The following is a 17,526-nucleotide window of genomic DNA, read 5'->3' as shown; positions in this document are numbered from 1 at the left end:
CGTCAAAGTGCATAAATTTCCGTGATTACATCCCCAGCCTCGATGCAACGGTCCTTGGTCCGTTCAGCCGACTCCCGTGTCAATTTTATTTACGAATGCTCTTTCCTACGGACTCCATTTCAATTTCGTCCATGGACGCATTCCCCTTTGATGCTTGCGAACCGGAAGCGCGACGTCTATCCAGGTAGGCATGTAAGGGAGCGTTCTCGTTGCCAACTGAAAGGTAAATGTATAATTAAATGTATCGAGTTGTACTGTGATGCGCGACGGATTTCGTTGAGAAATATTTCAAATGCACCTTTCGATTTGACGAACAAAGATATCTTGTAGCTGAACTTCTTGCTAGTTTGCTGCTAAAAATCATGGTACTATGTCTAATTAATGTTTTTCATATTTAGTTCTCGCGTTCCTTGTGCGTATAACAAATATTTTTACAAAGCTTTCTATATGCTTCAGTTACGGGAAAAGATTCATTCCCATCGTATGTGTAAGATAGTCACAAAAAAATTCGCGAAGGTGATGTAACATTTGAATGTTTTCACTGCTGAATTAATCGATGGTAGAACAAGTCTAAATGTTAAACTGATTCCACACCTTATATTTTAATGACTATAGCTACGAATCTAAGTATAAATTAAATAAAGAATTAGGAACCCTTAACGAATTACCCATAGAAGCCATCGAACACATAAACCTGGTCCTTTTTTCATCTGGAGCATTTAAAAAATAATATTCTTATTCACTCCCTATACTAAATATGCAGCCACGTCACAATTAAATGCACTTGTTCTACGTGTCACCAGTAAAATCAGCACGAAAGAAAGACAAAACCTTCCTTGGAATACGAGAACCACCCCCGCCTATCCGGAATCTCTTTCCCGAAATCTAATATAACCAATGCTTCCGGCGGAGCTATCGAATTATCCGTGGAAAGAAAACTTCCCTTCATCGGGTGCTGTACGAGTCGAAAGTCGATAACGTCGTTGTCGCAAACCGCGGGGCAACATCTGGAGCGGATGCCGTTCGAATCGTCTCCCAAAAGATTTCGTTATCGTAATTCACGTCATGTAAATCCAATTACGAAAGATTCGTTTCAAGCCCGATGGGAGTCGGAAACGATATCCTCGGTGACGGGAGAGGCGTTTATCCGATGGCATCGGTTATCGATGCCCCCGGTGTATCTGTCCGCATGTAGCCGATGGCTCGTCATAAAACTCGTTTGCTTCTCTCTCCTTTCTCGGCGTGTCGACGCCGTCGGGGCATGTTCAATCGAAACTCGCGGACAAGAGTAGCCATAGCCCGGCTCTTTCCACGGAGACAACCGTCATCGATCATCAAACGTAATTAATGTTTGTTTGTTTGTACTTCTATGGACTCGAAGATGAATCGAGATAGCCCGAACTTCGTTGATCAAATTGCAAGGTACACCACACCGAGCTAGGCGACGTTTATTTGTCGACTATCAGGCTTCCCTTATCGAAGAAACGTGAAAGTTTTTATTCTTGGTTTATTACGTATTTGAAATCCAATTTTTTTCTCGTAATTATATTTTTATGGTACCGGTTAGAGAGATAATGTTGTTAAGGTTGGAAGAAAGAGAGGCCATGTGTATTCTTTTGTGATTTTTTAATCGAGAACAAGAGTTTGCATACTCCTTCGTGCGAAGGAGAAACTGATTAACCCTTTCTCCCTTTATTTTGAAAAATTAACTAGTGTTAATGTAGTTTTAGAGTAACTTCGTTTAGATACTTTGCTTTCGAGTGCAATAATCAATCATGAAGCACATCATTCTTCTTTAAATTTGGTTTCATCTTCAAAAATATTCCTGCCATCCTCTCCTGTGAGTGGTTGTGGTCTCAGGGGTCTGGAAAATGATCCATCGCCGACAGTGGCGGCGACCCCGGTTGCAGCTCGCGCCAAGAGTCAGACGCGGAGACACGGCACCGCTCGGCTTATCCGATATAATATACCGGATGAAGCGCAATAACTGATCTGGAAGTAAATCCCTTTTTTACAGTACGGTTCAACGGAGAGAAATAGAGCTTTCGGGGAAGGGAAGCCCCCGAGCGAGGCTATTTTATCCCTACCCTCCCTCAGGAAAATAGTTTCGCGGCAACGTTGGTGCAGTCTCCGAGCAAACAGAGACTTACCCTCGGAGAGCAACGGTTGCTTGGTACTGTAGGCAACATAACTAAACGCCAAGCCTGTGTGCAAACGTTTTAAAAAAGTTTCGCGACCGTGTCCCAGCGTGTTTCATTTTCGCGCATCCTCTTTTTACGTTCGCGCATAAGTTTGTCTGCCCTCGCGTCGCCCATGGGCCGATTATTATCCCTCGCTACGTTCACCCTTTTCGATTCATTGCGCGTCGAGACGCGGAAACGAGGTAATTAGCAACGCCAGCGTCAGTCATGTTAATGACTGATCGCTGGGACCGTTGAGCACGGTCCAAAAATCATACATCAGGGTTAGGTCCCGGGTGGGTCGAATAATACGCGAAGTATCACGAATTAAAACACGTAACAGAGAGAGAGAGAGAGAGTAATGAATAGACTGATGAAATGTATTTTCGTTTAAGTTTCAATTATATAAGCATTCCCAGTAACGAATAAAATGTATTCTTACCGTCAAGGAAAAAAAAACGGACCTTTGCGGTAAAAAGGTTGTTTCTCCGCCCTGTATATGCAAGGTGACTCGTAAAGCGCACAAACCTGAGACGAGGAGATTATATGGACGTAACCTCGATACACCCTTGCTAAGTAAAGGCTTTTGCGACCTTGGATAATATCTCTGATTTACGATCAGATCATATGAACTTCAGAGACGCATTAAAGTTTTATAACATCCTCAAAAGTCATACGACTTTCCGTCCACCCCTTTGCGTGGGTGGGTCGTATTTTACTTTGTTCCTAAATCTTCTTCGGCGAGGAGAGCGGATTTCGAGTCGACTCTCTATCCATCAACGTCGTGCCTCGTCTGTGGCTGTTTCATTTCATCTATACACGAGCTTATTTAAGGTTTCCGATGTGTTCTGAGACCACCACGATCCATCTTTCGAGCTTGCCGCAAAGTATAATAAAAATGGATATTTATGTTGCTCTCTTTTATCATGATATGCAGATTGGAAACCAGCCAGCTGCGTTTTCTTCCACTGTTGAGGTAAATCACCCGTACGCTCCCTTGTCAGAGCATAAGCTTTCATCATTTTCGTGCTTCTGGATAATGTATCACAGGAAGCTTCGAAAAACTATCAGTACACTACAGGATTTAACTTCGATTTCCATTTCAATCATATGTATTTTATCGTATTTAATAATTCCATGATAGTTCAAACTAAAGGGTACAAATTTTGTCGCAGGTGTTCTCTCAAGTCGACATTCTGTTCAGCATCGGCGGGAAGTACTATACAGGCGAGCCGATCACGTACACCTACATGGAGGACAAGATATTCGAGACGTCGCGTAACATCACCATCAAGCTCCATCATCGCGTCGGGAAATACGTCAAGCTGAGACTCCATTTCTCGAACAGGTGGATTATGATCAGCGAAGTGACCTTTGACTCCGGTGAGTTTTGGAAAAACCTTTAAACCGTTCTCGCACTTTTATTCGCGGGACATATTGACGCACAGTTTGATGGTTTAATTCGAGGTTAGCCTATATATTTCTTTTGATAATTCCGGCTCGATGTGTTCACGATTCGACGCGATTGGTCCACGCCCACCCTCTTTTCACCTCGGATCCGCCAACCCCTGCACGCCAATCCGATAGGCCGGCTACCGACTGTCAATCACTGGAAAATAAACCCTGGGCTCGCGTGTATAAATTGATACACGGTAATTGACAACGGCTTATTATATATCTGTCAGTCGGGCGATTTCGATTAAGTCGTGCACCGTTCACGAAACGAACAAATAAAGCGGATTCGCCCGGGTCGCGCGGGAGGGGGTGGTGCAAATCGAGACCGGCTGGTCGTCGCGTGTTTCACAATTCTTTTTCTCTGTGTGTGTTTTTTTTTCTCTTTCTCTCTCTCTTTTTTTTATCGTCGGCGCACCATATTTTTCTTCCACGCGAATGGAGAGCTCCCGGCTCGATACGAGGTAACGTTCTGTTTCAATAGAAATCAACTTGTCCGTATTCTCGACGGGTCGGAGGGGGCGAGGATACAGCAACGAGGAAGGGAGAGAAATAACGTAGTGAATGTTAGACACGGGAAAGCGCTTTATCAACGGCGATATAAAATCACGAAGCACGTCGACCTTACACGGAGTGTCCTCGATCCTCTCGACTGGAATATAAGTTCCGTTCGATTCGGATGGAAATCCTTTCCTTATGTCGAGTTTAGCCGTATTTACGGAAGATTTTCCTCCCGGTGCCCCGTTCTCGAATAAAGAGGATTTATAATGGGAACGATATCAGAACGTTGGGATCGGTAAGGAAAAACGGAGAACCAACGGAACGGGTATTTGATTTCACAGCGCAGTGCAAACACTCGACCGATACCCCGGCGCATTGAGTTGTACTAATGAGTCGTTCCAACGCCGAATCGATCAATTTTCGTTCATCAACATCGGGGATATTCGTGGAATAGAAATGTGATGGCCGCGGAAATTTAGCGGTGGTTTATGTCAACGGTTTGCTGGTTTCGGATTTGTTTACAGCTTACAGGTCGTTGAATTTTGGTTCATACCACGACCCATATATCATTTTTTGTAGTCAGTGTCAGAGAATTTTTTTAAAAATTATATATGATATAGTTCGTGTCAAATTAAGGAGGTTCGTGTGATCGGTGTGAATGTTTCAACTTTGTTTGAAAAAGCTGAATGTTTTATAGACGACACAAGTAAAACATAAAAAGAATTGAAAGTCATATGAAAAAGTTTACTCGTGAAAATATCGTTCTATTCAATTCTGCATAGTTATGATAGTACTATTTGGTATTCCAAAAGAAAAATTAAAAGAAATATCAATGGATACATTGGTCTCCTAGGGATTGCTTGTCCGCCAAAAAAAAGTCACGACTTCGTTCGTTGTTCTCGCTAACATACATCTCGCTAACTATAAATCGGCTGCTGGCTTTGTTTTTGGTCGGATTAGTTCACTTTTCCGAGCGATCGAATCGACGAGCGCCTCCGTTAAACGCAGCCGCGGCAAGAAAATCCAATTAATTCGAAGATGACGTACAAACTCCCGTCGAGAAACGGGGGAAAAAAAGGGCTGAACGACCTTTGCCGGGTGAAAAGCCCGAACAACAAGAACGAAACGCGCTAGTACTCTTCGTTTCCCAGCAAGCGACCACGGCCCTGTGTAAAAAGATTCTTTGTTAACCGTACCGAGGAATTAAACGCAACGATGCTCGAGTCACCGAACAATCGAGCGGGGGAGTCTCTGCTCCTCTCGTGGAACCGTGTCACGAAACTCGACTTTCGAGCTTTATCATTTAACCGGAGAATGCTCCTAAACGGGGCATCAAAGACGCTCCTGGAGCGGAAGAATTGATGCACGAGACGAGAAAATAAAAGATAAAAAAAAAAGAAAGAGAGAGAAGTAGCATCGTTCGAGGCAACATCGAAACGACCTGCACGGAACCGCGTGTGAAAACGACGATGCTCAGCCTCTTCGTGCAACCATTTCTTTTTTTTTCTGTTAAATTAAACACGCCACAAATCGAAAGTAAAGTCGGTCGAAAAACGATCGTTGGCGGGAAAGCATCTTACTATTATAGTACAAGGTTATTCGAGCACAAAGGGTTCTTTGTCACGGGATTTACCAACCTGACAACAGATTCATAAAGTCTGCACGAAACTTTTCCAGTCGGCGTTCCGCTAGTCCGCTGTTTTTTTCGTTTCAAAGGATGTGCGCGGAAAATGTACGCCAGACAATTTTCCTGTCCAGCGAATAGCGGTTGGAGAAAGACGCGGACCGAAATACGCGATCGCTGAATCGATGCGTTGTTTCGCGATTCCGCGGGTTGTCTCGCTTCACGGATTCGTTAAAATGTCAATGCTGGTCCGATAGATTAAAGGAGCAATTTAAATCGCCTGGAAAATGACGGATATCGGGATGTTGTAATTTCGTGAATAACAGACGCTGGCTAAAGGAAAAAATATCGAAGCCTTTCGAGTGGACGCTGCGACGGACTTCGAGTTCGACTTTCATCACGAACGAATATCAGGCATTAAGTTTCTCTATGGGAAACAAATGAATTGAGTTTTATTCGAGTAAGGGATCCGGTTGAAAAATGAGATAAACAAATGCAAAAAGAAAAACAAATGCAAAGCAAACACAGAACAACAGAACAGGAAGCAGGAAATAAAAATGTAAAATTGGTTTAATAAATTGAAGCACAATAACTGTAGCACGAAGAATGAAAAGATGCTGGATTAATAAGGCAATATATAAATCCATCCCAAGCAAAATCACCCCCCGTTTGATTCACGAATTATCATTAAGATTTCTTAGGGAAAATAAATTATCCGAGGCAGGGGAAGAACCTCTGGTAATAGCGTTTCATCCTTTCGCATCCATCCCCAAACGAAGCTTGTCGAAACCGTTCCTCGCGCAGGTGAACGAATCGCGGCCGTAACGAAACGAATTCGAAAGGATTCGTCTATTAAATGCGAGCAAGGCCGCGACTGAAAGGACGAGCAGGGACGAGGGCTTTGTACGCCACGAAACAGGAGCCGTCGGCAGTGGGCTGCTGTTGCTAATGACGCGTCAGCCGGACTACTTTATTTCAACAACTTCGTCGCACCCCTTCGGGACAGCAACCCCTTTTCTCGGATCCCTCTTCGCCAGGATCGGCCCCTTCTGGACAGATAATTTCATACGGATCTCATTCGCGTGCTCCGCGTGAAATTCATGCTCGTTGATTCGGGCTCCCGCTCATTTATTCCGAAAGAAAAGAGGAGACGAGCGAAGGGGATGAAAAGCAGGAAACAGCAGTAGAAGAAAAATGACCCTGTCTAACGACAGTAACGACACACCCTGCGAATGTGGCCAACGCGCGACTGATGGCTGGGAAAGACATCAAATCTAATAAATTGATTAATTGGTTGCTGGTTATTGTAAGGGAAATATATGGAGGTATTCCATTCTTTCTTATTGATGTCCAGAAGGACGAGGGTGAGAAGGGTTATTAGTTTATAGCGTTTCGACTCTCTTCGTATGAGTCCTATTCAGGTATACACACTTGTTCACGGACACGTTAATTTATAATAATTTTGCATCCATTCTTGACATCTCATCGTTAATTTTACACATTTATATTCGCATTTCTAGCCGTAGATCGATATTCCAGCGAACACTTTAGTTCTCGTCGTATGAGCCCTCTTCAGGTATGCAAAATACGTATAGACATCGAGAGCCCTGCTGATTGCACTCTGCCAGCAGCGTTAAACTTACACAAAAGGTAACGACGAATCTAGAAGCTGCTCGGTGAAAAAGAAGCATCGAGGCACCGTTGATGAGACTATCGGACCAGGAACGTAGCAATCGAGTATAACAGTCCTTCAAACGGCCCTCCCCACCTACCTGGCGCGTCCCGTTGATGGCAAAAAGGATTCGTTAAAAAGTTTATCGACAAATCCTGCCCGTTTATTTTCTCGCGATCGCTTTGAAGACAATCGTTCGATCCACGAGCAAGCAAGTCTAGAGAGAGGAGAAGCGAAGGTTGGAAAAAAACAAGAAAGAAAATAATGGATGCACCCGGTCCGATTCTCCCGGCTTCCATTCGTTCCTGACCGAAGTCCTGCAGGGATTTCGCTGTTCCTTCTTGTTCTCCTGCGCGGAGAGACGTAATTGGACAGGGAAATACGAGAAGCCAGGCGTAAATCGCCTCGGCCAGGTGGATGCATGCCTCTTTCTTCTCCCGCCTCTTCGGTTACCGTGGACTGGCCATAAAAGTGATACACCGTCGGAGATCGCTCATCCCATTCTGTTCCTTAAATATGCAAAATATCGTGTCCCTGCTTCCGTTGATATATCGCGAGCATTTACCTCGGCGTCAGGCGGTTGTTGTGCTCGCATTCGCGATATTAGGGAACCGCCTCCAGCCGTCTACCCTAAGATTCCCAACGCCGGATACTCGATTATTAATCGACAAAGAGGAAGACCCGGGGGCGGCCTGTCCCGGGGTAAAAATTTACCGAAACTTATCTCGTTAATAATCCCATTACCGGACCGTTGCTCCGCGGGATTAACTTGCACCGGCTCGCATGGAAAACCTTGGGCGAACAGGTGACGAAATTAATCGCGATCTTTCACGGCCCGTCGTCTGGAAACTGGGAACTTCATCAACTATTTATTAACCGGCGAAGTGTAAGCCCTTCTGGTGCAATAATCCTCGTTTGTAGACAGCAGATCTGGGATGGGGAAACTTCGGTGCACGTTTTCTCGCATATTATATCAATTGGCGACAGTATTACAAGTGGTATCTCCAAATGGTTATTATCCAGAATTAATCGATGTACTCTTGGTGCAATCTTAAATCTGACGGGATTGATTCTTCAGGGTAATATAAATCGAAAAATTCTTTCTATTTTGAAGTCCGAAGCTTCGTTGGCAAACCATGAATAATTGAAGCTTATAATGCATGTGGTCTAGGATGCATCCCTAAAGTCACTTGAAAAGTAAAGGACTCCTTGATTTATTTTTCTATGGAATATTGATCCCTCAAAAACGATCCCATATTTCTGTAGTACATAGAAACTAGAATTCGAATAAATTCTCTACAGTATTCCAACTCTATTTACGACACGTGCCAACGTTAGTTAATGGACATAATTTGCAATATCGGTCCCCTAAAAATCTCTCCCACACCCTCCTCGAATATGAACAGTAATGATTTGATAATTATCAAACTACGCATTACGAATGGTTCCCAAATATAGTTTTATGGACTACGTTAACTATCGTTAAATAATTGGCAACTTCAAAGCCAAAGTTTGAAATATCATTCGCTGTGACCTTTGTAAAATAATGCGACAGTTCGCGCTAGCAATCGAACGAACACCGCAAACAACAATTTAGTTTTAATCATACGTAACTCGCCATTTATTTCCATCTCTGTTATACTAACTTCCGATAGAGATAGCACAGTAGTAGCACCGGCACCGTCGCGGTTCGGTATTATTTAGCAGCGAACTGAACGTCGATGAGCGTCAGTTACACGGGATGAGGGAATTCGTTTGCCTATAAATACCTGTATTGGGTGTCTATAGGCGGTCCGTAGTAGCGAAAGGGTCAACAAAATTGATGCTATCGTGTTTTTTGTGTAGAACATGAAAGCGCGTAACGACATACGAGTAACGAGCAACCGTGTCATAATGATCAGAGGAATAATGAATTCGCCGTGGAAGCGATCGCTTGCAGCGACATATGTTCAAAATGTAACGTGCGACGGACAGTCGAGAAATTACCAGAACAAGTAGATTCCCTCTGTACACGATTATTCGTTGAAAAAAAAAAAACAAGGATGTCATCGATTTTCATAAAAACGCTTGTAGCAACTACCCGCTTGCGTAATACTACGCATCAGTCTGAATTTCTGAACATTTCTTTCTCTTCCCTTTCATTACTATTTTTCGCTACTTAGAAAGAAGGTCACATATTCAAATTGATAAGAACTTTGATGAGTGTCAGTGTAATCTTTGCAACATAATCATCTTCACAATCTTTCAAAAACATATTTAAAATCCTCTGAGTCGAATAAAATGCTTGATACAACTTTTCCCAACGTCAACTAACATTATTTAAATAGTTTACTTTTATCGTGTCACTGACATTTACACGTAAGTGTTCGATAGAAGAACGATCGACAATGGCGTCCGATAAATAAAAGTAAAACGAGGCAAACGCGTTAAGGCAACGATTGGCGGCGACGTCTGACGTGCTCGAACCACCGGAAGCATCCTTTCGCTAGACAATCCCACGGTGGCCGATTCACAATGGCCGGCGTTCGATTAAGCCTCCACCGGTTGGAAACGGGGTCGCGGTAGAAACGAAGTTCGCGGTTCCATTTCCGTTTCCAGCGGTAAATCAAAGCACTTTAAAATCTCCGAGCCTCTTTTTCCCCTCCGCGCGGTTCGCGAGAAGGCGTCGCGAGATCAAGGAGCGCATTAGTTGCATTTGACGTCGAGCGTCAGCTGCATGTGCAACGCTGCACGTGCACCGTCGCGATACCATCGTCAGAGACGTTCCTAGTACCACCAACTCGAATTTTCCTCTCATGAGGTTCATTTTCTTCGATTATTTTTGTAGAGAGTTTAAGACTAAGAAGGACTGAATGCGGAGATCAAACATTCCAAGAAGGGTTTTCTTTATTATTAGAGTGTTTTTTGTCAAAAAGACGTCTGGTCCTACAGGATTATTTTTTGTGTGAGTTTCTAAATTATGCTGTACAGGCTGAATTTGTTGGTTTTGGCAAAAGGAAAGCATTTTAATTTGCATTTAACAAAGCTGGAAAATTAATGAAATAAAATATCTTCTCTCCGAATATATGAAATCCAATACAAACCACCCCACAGAATAAAAACAGAAAAGTGAGGTACACGTTGCACCCTTGGACCCACGACGAGGCTCGTGCCTGCTGGAGGACAGAAGGGGGAACGAATCGAGTAAGGGGTAGGGAAAAATAGAAGACGGGGTACAAAACCACGCGAAGGAAACCGCGGGACGAAAGAACGAGGCTTCTTACCGAACTCCTTTTCGTTCTCCTATTGATTTTATTTTCATTCCGTGCTCGAAGAAAGGCATCCCGTTGCATCTCTCCGTGCACGATGATTTATACGCGGAAGATCCACCTACGTAAGTTATGGCCCACCCTTGTCGCAATCGCGCAGCATCCTGATCCGATCGTAAATCTGGCTACCACTATACTCCGTACTCGTGGAGTGTATGCAGCCAACGGGAGAGCGATTCTGTTATTGTTTTGATGGCGAAATAATCGCGGTGCTAGCGTGGTCGCTATAATTAAACGGGGAACTCGGTATCGCGCGGGGTCGGGAGCCATTTCGGAAAATATTTAGTCGAGCTATAGTAATGCACCACGGCGCTCGAATTCTATTTCCAGTCTGCCATCCCTTTCGTTTTTGCTGCGTCGCGCACTAGGCGATTTTAACGGTCCAGTTCGATGGCGGTGGTAACAGTTTTCGGAGATTTGAATAAGTATCGGAAAATTGTCGTTATTATTTTCTTTCTTGTACTGGAGATACAAAAATTTCAAAAATGATCAAATTATAAAATGGCAATGCTACTTTCAATAGTGGAGTACGAGCATCAAAATGTGAGTGTGAGTCAATAAAGTAAAGAACCATTAAATTAATAACAAATTCTTTAATTTAAAACCGTAGAAAGTAAATTTTTGCTAAATTAATATATCGTAAATGCCACTGTGTCGTTTGACATAAATTAGAAAGGAACGTCTGAATTACAATTCGCATCCGGAGGCAGGTGCCTCCGGCATCGAAACTACGTGTAACATACTTCCTATTCGTTTATTCGAACTCGCTTACGTGTACATACGTTGTATAGAGTTCCCGTTGATAAGAAAAAATGGCTCGATCAATTGCAGCGCACAAAGCAGACGCAATCCAACACACAAGCACGAGCGAGTGTAACGAGCGCGCCATATAAAGAATTTAATTGGAAACTCAATTCCGATTATGACACTCGAAGTCCTTTGCACGCGCGTAACCGTGACAAGGGTGTAATTGTAGCGCAAAAACGAGAACAATGTTTAACGCGTTGTTTAGCACAGCGTATAAGGGGCGTTTTAATTTTAATTGCGCCCGTTGCCCCAAGTATCAATCGACAACGGCCAAAGCGTCGCGCTTTCCAAACAGGAAGAACGCGAAACACAGAGGGATTAATTTCTCGAGTATCTTGATCTTCTTTATTATCTCCCCTTTGTTCTCGCAGCCTGTCAATTTTACCGAGGTATTTTCGTCGAGACTATAGCTACGTCGGGAATACAATGTTTTTTAATAATTATCTTTCAATCTAAAAATGGACAAAAATTGTGTAACACCAAAGAAAATAATTTCGTTTTTCCCATTTGTAAATTAATCGAATAGATCGAATGCCTTGGTAAATCCGCGTGAAATTAAGCACCTGTTTTATTCATACTTAAATCAAAACCGATCTTATTTTAACCACCCCTACGAAAGGATAGTGGGCATATCAGGATTATACCAGTAACCTCACGTTCGTTGAATTTCAATTCTGTTTTTAAGTGCATCACCAAAGCAGTCGATGTCCAAACGAGAATCCGTGAAAACGCAAGCTAACGAGTAGCTCCGTAGCGGTAGGTGCCACAGGTGCCGCCGCGGAGGCCACCTTCGAAAGAAAATCACACTCGACTGTACACGGAAATCCGCTACCCCTTGCGGCGGAGGGCACGGAAACGTGAAGCACATTCTTCGATCCGCTCGGTCCTCATCAACGACACCTGCAGCCCCTCTGTTTGCATAGAAACTCATTTTCGTTAAATTGCGAACGAGCTCTCGCGGCCACGAACGCCTCGACAGAGCGAGATTGAGCCCCGCCACCTGACGACGGTAGTCTCCCGCGAAACCAAACCCCTTTTCACAGTTAACCCCCCGCGTCTAGAGCCAAAGAATGTTTAATATCAGATTTCATACGGGATACACGAACGGTGGACGGTTTGTCAGAGGCGACAAGAGGGACCACGACGCTTGCCAAGGCACTGTAAAAGCCGATATCAAACGCGACGACAGCTTTGTTTCGTCCTGGAATAATCCTGCCTGGAATCCACAGAACGGGATCGGGCCGGAGGAAGGCTTCATCGGTGAAACCTGGGACAGACTCGTACACCCTCGCGAGTCTATCTTCCTTTTTCCCTCGGCGCTCTTTTTGCTCGTCGATCCCCATCCTGTTTTTGCTGCTCTGACGGACGACTAACCCAGACCAGCGTCCCTCGAATGTCTGGGAAGATTTTATTTAACGAAACAGACCGCGGTGATAGGATTCATGGACATCCAGGGAGAAAATTCCCCGTGATACGAGAGGATGGGACCCGGCGTTTATCTTTCGCTTTTTGTTTCGCGTTAAAAGATTCGACGGTGTGGCGATCCGTTTTCAAGGATCTTCCTGTCTGGTACTTTTTTGCACCGGCGCTTTCCGTCCTGCGAATGAGGGCGCTAGAAAAAATATCTAATAGAGTTAACTACTGCGGGCATATATTTTTCTTGGGTCGTTTTGAATATTCCATCAAAGTATCTCATTTGTCTCGAGAAAATTACACAAACACGTATTTCCTTAATTGCAGTTAGTCGAGCATTCGAAACGTCAGTTTTAAACACGTGGAACGGTATAAATGTATCCTAAAAGAACTTTGTCAATTGTCATATCGTCGCAAAGACTCTAGCACGTGGTGCGAAATTTCCCTATCGGACTTGTTAATTTTAACCGAATTAAAACGAACGTAAGAAGAGTTTGAATGATTTAAAGAACATAAACGGAATATTAAATGACACGGAATCGCTAAGATAGAACGGGCACGCTTAAATCACACGATTACCCGGCGAAGGTGGGAACGAGATAAAAGGATCCAAGCTGGAAGAAACACGTGCGTCGCTCGAGCTTGTCACTCCGTGCGTCGAGAAAATTCGTTCAAGATACGGGGGGTGCGCGTTTAATTGTTTGTGACAGCGCGAAATGCGATTCTGTCGCGCTTTCGTCGGCTGGGAAAATAAAGCAGTCGGTAGATATCCACTTTCCTCGGTTGTTTTTCGAAACGAAGCAGTCGCGTTTCCCTCGGTTCGCGAGCAACCAGATATTATTAAAAATTCCAACTCAGCGATGCGCCCTAGGGAGATTCGAGGAGCGCGAGCCGTAATTAGACAACCGACGCTCGTTCGGCGGTCTTTCAATCAAGCAAATGGAAAAATTCCACGGTACGCTGCGCGCTCCTATTTCTTTCTTTTCTCCATCGAAAACGCGTGCAGCCTGATTATGCGCTCCACATGCGTCCACACGAGCACCTTCTTTCCGCTTAACGATTCCGCGTTTACTCGGTGGTTCGTACGTTAATGTATTCTGCTCCAAATGCTGGTCGTAACAAGGGTCTTTAAGCACGCTTACGCATGGTGTGACGCCATGAAAAATAATTCGTGAACCGCGATCTCTCGGGCAGAACGTTTTAATATCGGGAAAATTAAAATGTCGAAGCGAGCGTCCCGTCGCAACATTTTCGGTGACCCGGTTTCGAAAAATTTCCACGACTATTATCGATCAACTCGCGTTCAATCTCTCGCGTTGCCAACCACAAACAGTATTGAATTATTATTATACCGAAAAACAATGTCATATTTTCGCTCGAGGCGTAACGAAGAGGAGATTGTTTTTTAGTTATCGAGCTACCAACGTTTGGGTCAAGTACTTCGAGAAGAGATAGTTCTCATAAAAATATAGTTTATACCAGCACGATAAATCTGATAAAACATACTCTTATGGGTCACACCTATGAATACAATTCTAGCAATGATGAAATCGTTGTTCTATTTGAAGAGATTGATTTTTAATTTTCAACTAACGTTGTTATTCTTGTTCTTGCACAGACGTGGCTCACGGTAACTTCACGCCAGAGGAAGCGCCGACGACCGAGTCACCCATTCAGAGCGACGTCTTCGTGGAGAAAAATGGTGCAGCGGAGGGTGAACTTCCGGTCTCGACGGCGAAGCACGACGACCCGACATACATGGCGGTCGTGATCGGCGTGCTAACCGCCGTGATCCTCTTGCTCGCCGTGGCGATATTTCTGATTGTCTCGAGGCACAGGCAACGCAAGTGTTTCGCCAGTCCCATGACTGGCAAGGCCCCCTCTCATCTCGGATCTACCTGCGCCACCGTCGAAAAAGGAGCTGCATTGATGGCGTACACTCTGGAGGACGACGAAAGGTGAGATTAGCTTTTCGTTCAATAAAATTCTGGTTTCCAAATCGTATTCTCAGTGCATGAAACTGCATTTGTTGTATCATTTTTACGGTTAACATTGATAGTTCTCTATGCTGGTGAACATTTATTTAGCGATGCCTGAAGAGGATCCTATCTAGAGTATCCAAAGACGAACCTTTTTTAAAAATTCATAGCAACATTCTATCGTCAACATACTCTTCTCAAATCGAATCAGAACGAGATACACAAGCTAAAATGACTATCGTTTCGTATCTCTTGAATTGTGAAGCGCTCGCCTTACTTATGAAAACTTGCTAATAACGCGAGACCCCGCAACATCACTCTCGAACTTTACAACCATTGACGGTGCTTCGCGACGACCGGAGGCCAACTTCCAATAAACTTTCCATCCGCCAGGCTCGTTAGTGGATATCCAATAACGTCCAATAACGGACATCCTCGGGCAATATATCGTGTTTGTATGGCACGAATATCTTCGTAGAAGATCCTCCAAACAGTCGTAACTCGGGCGCGACTCGCGCGTTTCAACATTGATCTTCAACCTTGGGCGTCGCTTTGCGCAACCCGATATTGCCGTTCCGAGGGAATGTCCTAAAAGCGAACGTGTAGCGAGCGTTGTTTCGAGTGCACGTACGAACGTTTTACCGCTCTTTGACGAATATCTGACGTGCGCTCGAGTCGAACGACGAAACATCCAAGTAAAAAGTACCCACTCGAAAAACGATGCACTTCCGCCGCTACAAAAGACTCTTTAAGGTCGGCCTTCCTCGACGTCGGTGTCCGTAACCGACCGTTCCTCCTCGACCCCATGATTTCGCTATTATTCTTTGAAACAACACGCGGACCACCCAGACGATAACGCTCTTCACTTGACTGCAAGTGGTCATCACTCTGCCACAGAAGAATCTCTTGATTCGAAAAGTGCTTAAAAGAATCGGTAACGAAAGTTGATGTCGATAAATAATTTCTTTTCCAGATACGCAGGCGGCTCGCTGCCAACATTACCGCGGGACCTGGGCAACCGCCTCCTGGACATCGTGAAGCTGGACGACTATCAGGAACCGTACCAGGCTTTAAAGTACGCCCCGTACTACAGCTACAGCACAGTCGTTATGGAGATGAAAGACATGATGCTGAACAACAAGGGCACCAATATCAATCACTCAGGTATGCAGTGTTCGAACATACTTCCGTCGCGTGTTGTTTTACACGCGCACGCGTGCGTCCGCTCGCGGGGCTCGCACGTGTACTCGCGTCGCGCGTATATTTATACACGCGATACACGTTAAACGCTTGCCACGAGTACACAGGCCCATACCGGTACACGTATGCACGTGTGTACCGAACAACAAAGCATTCGCCTGACCGCAATCAATACACTATCCCCCTCTCGCCCGTACGTGCGCCCGTTCCTCCTTTGCTATATCATCCGCAGCGGTGTACGCGAACGGTGCAGTTGACACATCGTACGATTATGCGGTACCGGAACTCGGCACGGTGCCCCTGCTCAACCAGGATGCCACAGGACGCGGGCCTGCCGTTTCCAGCGGCACCAGCGACCAGGACAGCCTCTTCTCCAAGACTTCTTCTCGCGGCAACAAGACGGAGGACAAGAAGGTACGTTCCTCTTTGTTAAGTAACCAAGCGACGTGCAACTGAAATTACATTGGGGTTCCCATCGCTATTGTGCAAGACGAGCCACGTTAACGGTGGGTTAACCCTACAATGTGCATTGATGCACGTATGCATCAACCGCATTTTTCTTTGATATTTTATTACACATCGACATAAGCAACAACTTATGCGCTGTTTCTAGCAGAAATAAGATATCTGTGTTATAAAAAGATCACAGCACCGTTGAAGATAATTAGTTTTGCTCCAAATCTGACAGTTGCCAGCAGAATTTTGGCGGTGGTGTGTTACTCGCTTTTGCTCCGATTTGAAAAATTGCGCACTGTAGGGTTAAACAAATGTTGCAAGGCAAAATTGAAGAGTTTTAAGAAGCACTAGTAATTTGGCCGCTAAAATAATTTAGAATACATTCCAAGCACCTTTGAGTTATCGAGCTTCGTATGTTAGGCGCAAGCGCCGTAAGTCTGGCGCATAACTTCCACCCGTAGCTTTTCTTCTGAGAGGACAATCGCATCGACAACCTTACCTTGTCTTCTTTTCTTATTACTACTAAAAGTGTCATCTATAACACACTCCCTAAATACATGAAACTGTTTGGCAAGATATCGAAAGGTAAAGTCCAACCCTAGCGTTTATTACATTGATAACGATCGCAGCGATATTTTTAAAGCAACTCGAACGCGTATCCTAATTCGATTCCGCGGCAGGAAATAATACGGGACGACAGCGAAACAGAGGGAAAATATCGCGGCCCGTTAAAATGGTACTTTAACAAGGGAGGAAATAATCGCGACGTTCAATGGAAGAACAAAGCACACGGGGAGGCAAAAGTGCGGAAATTCAACAACGTTATCGAGCGATCCATAAATAATGACAACCCTTGGTCGAACGTACGTGCATTTCTACGGGTAACCATTAAACGTGCATTCCATTCGTCGAGGGAAAGTTCGCAATTAATAAT

The 17,526-nt window shown here is 44.5% G+C and overlaps 1 protein-coding gene across 1 annotated transcript in view; it reads left to right on the top strand.

Annotated features, from left to right (window-relative positions):
• LOC128894617 (discoidin domain-containing receptor 2-like) overlaps positions 1–17,526 on the top strand; it is a 170,723-nt gene that overhangs the window by 123,654 nt on the left and 29,543 nt on the right. The window contains exons 8-11 of the mRNA XM_054156461.1: positions 3,356–3,563; positions 14,576–14,915; positions 15,910–16,100; positions 16,369–16,550. Of these exons, the coding sequence (XP_054012436.1) occupies positions 3,356–3,563; positions 14,576–14,915; positions 15,910–16,100; positions 16,369–16,550 (921 nt within the window). The remainder of the gene's footprint in view (positions 1–3,355; positions 3,564–14,575; positions 14,916–15,909; positions 16,101–16,368; positions 16,551–17,526) is intronic.

Source organism: Hylaeus anthracinus, unplaced genomic scaffold, assembly GCF_026225885.1.
Source record: "Hylaeus anthracinus isolate JK02 unplaced genomic scaffold, UHH_iyHylAnth1.0_haploid 4, whole genome shotgun sequence".
Classification (NCBI taxonomy): domain Eukaryota; kingdom Metazoa; phylum Arthropoda; class Insecta; order Hymenoptera; family Colletidae; genus Hylaeus; species Hylaeus anthracinus.
The sequence above is the reverse complement of the archived record's forward strand: the minus strand, read 5'-3'. Positions and strand labels throughout refer to the sequence as shown.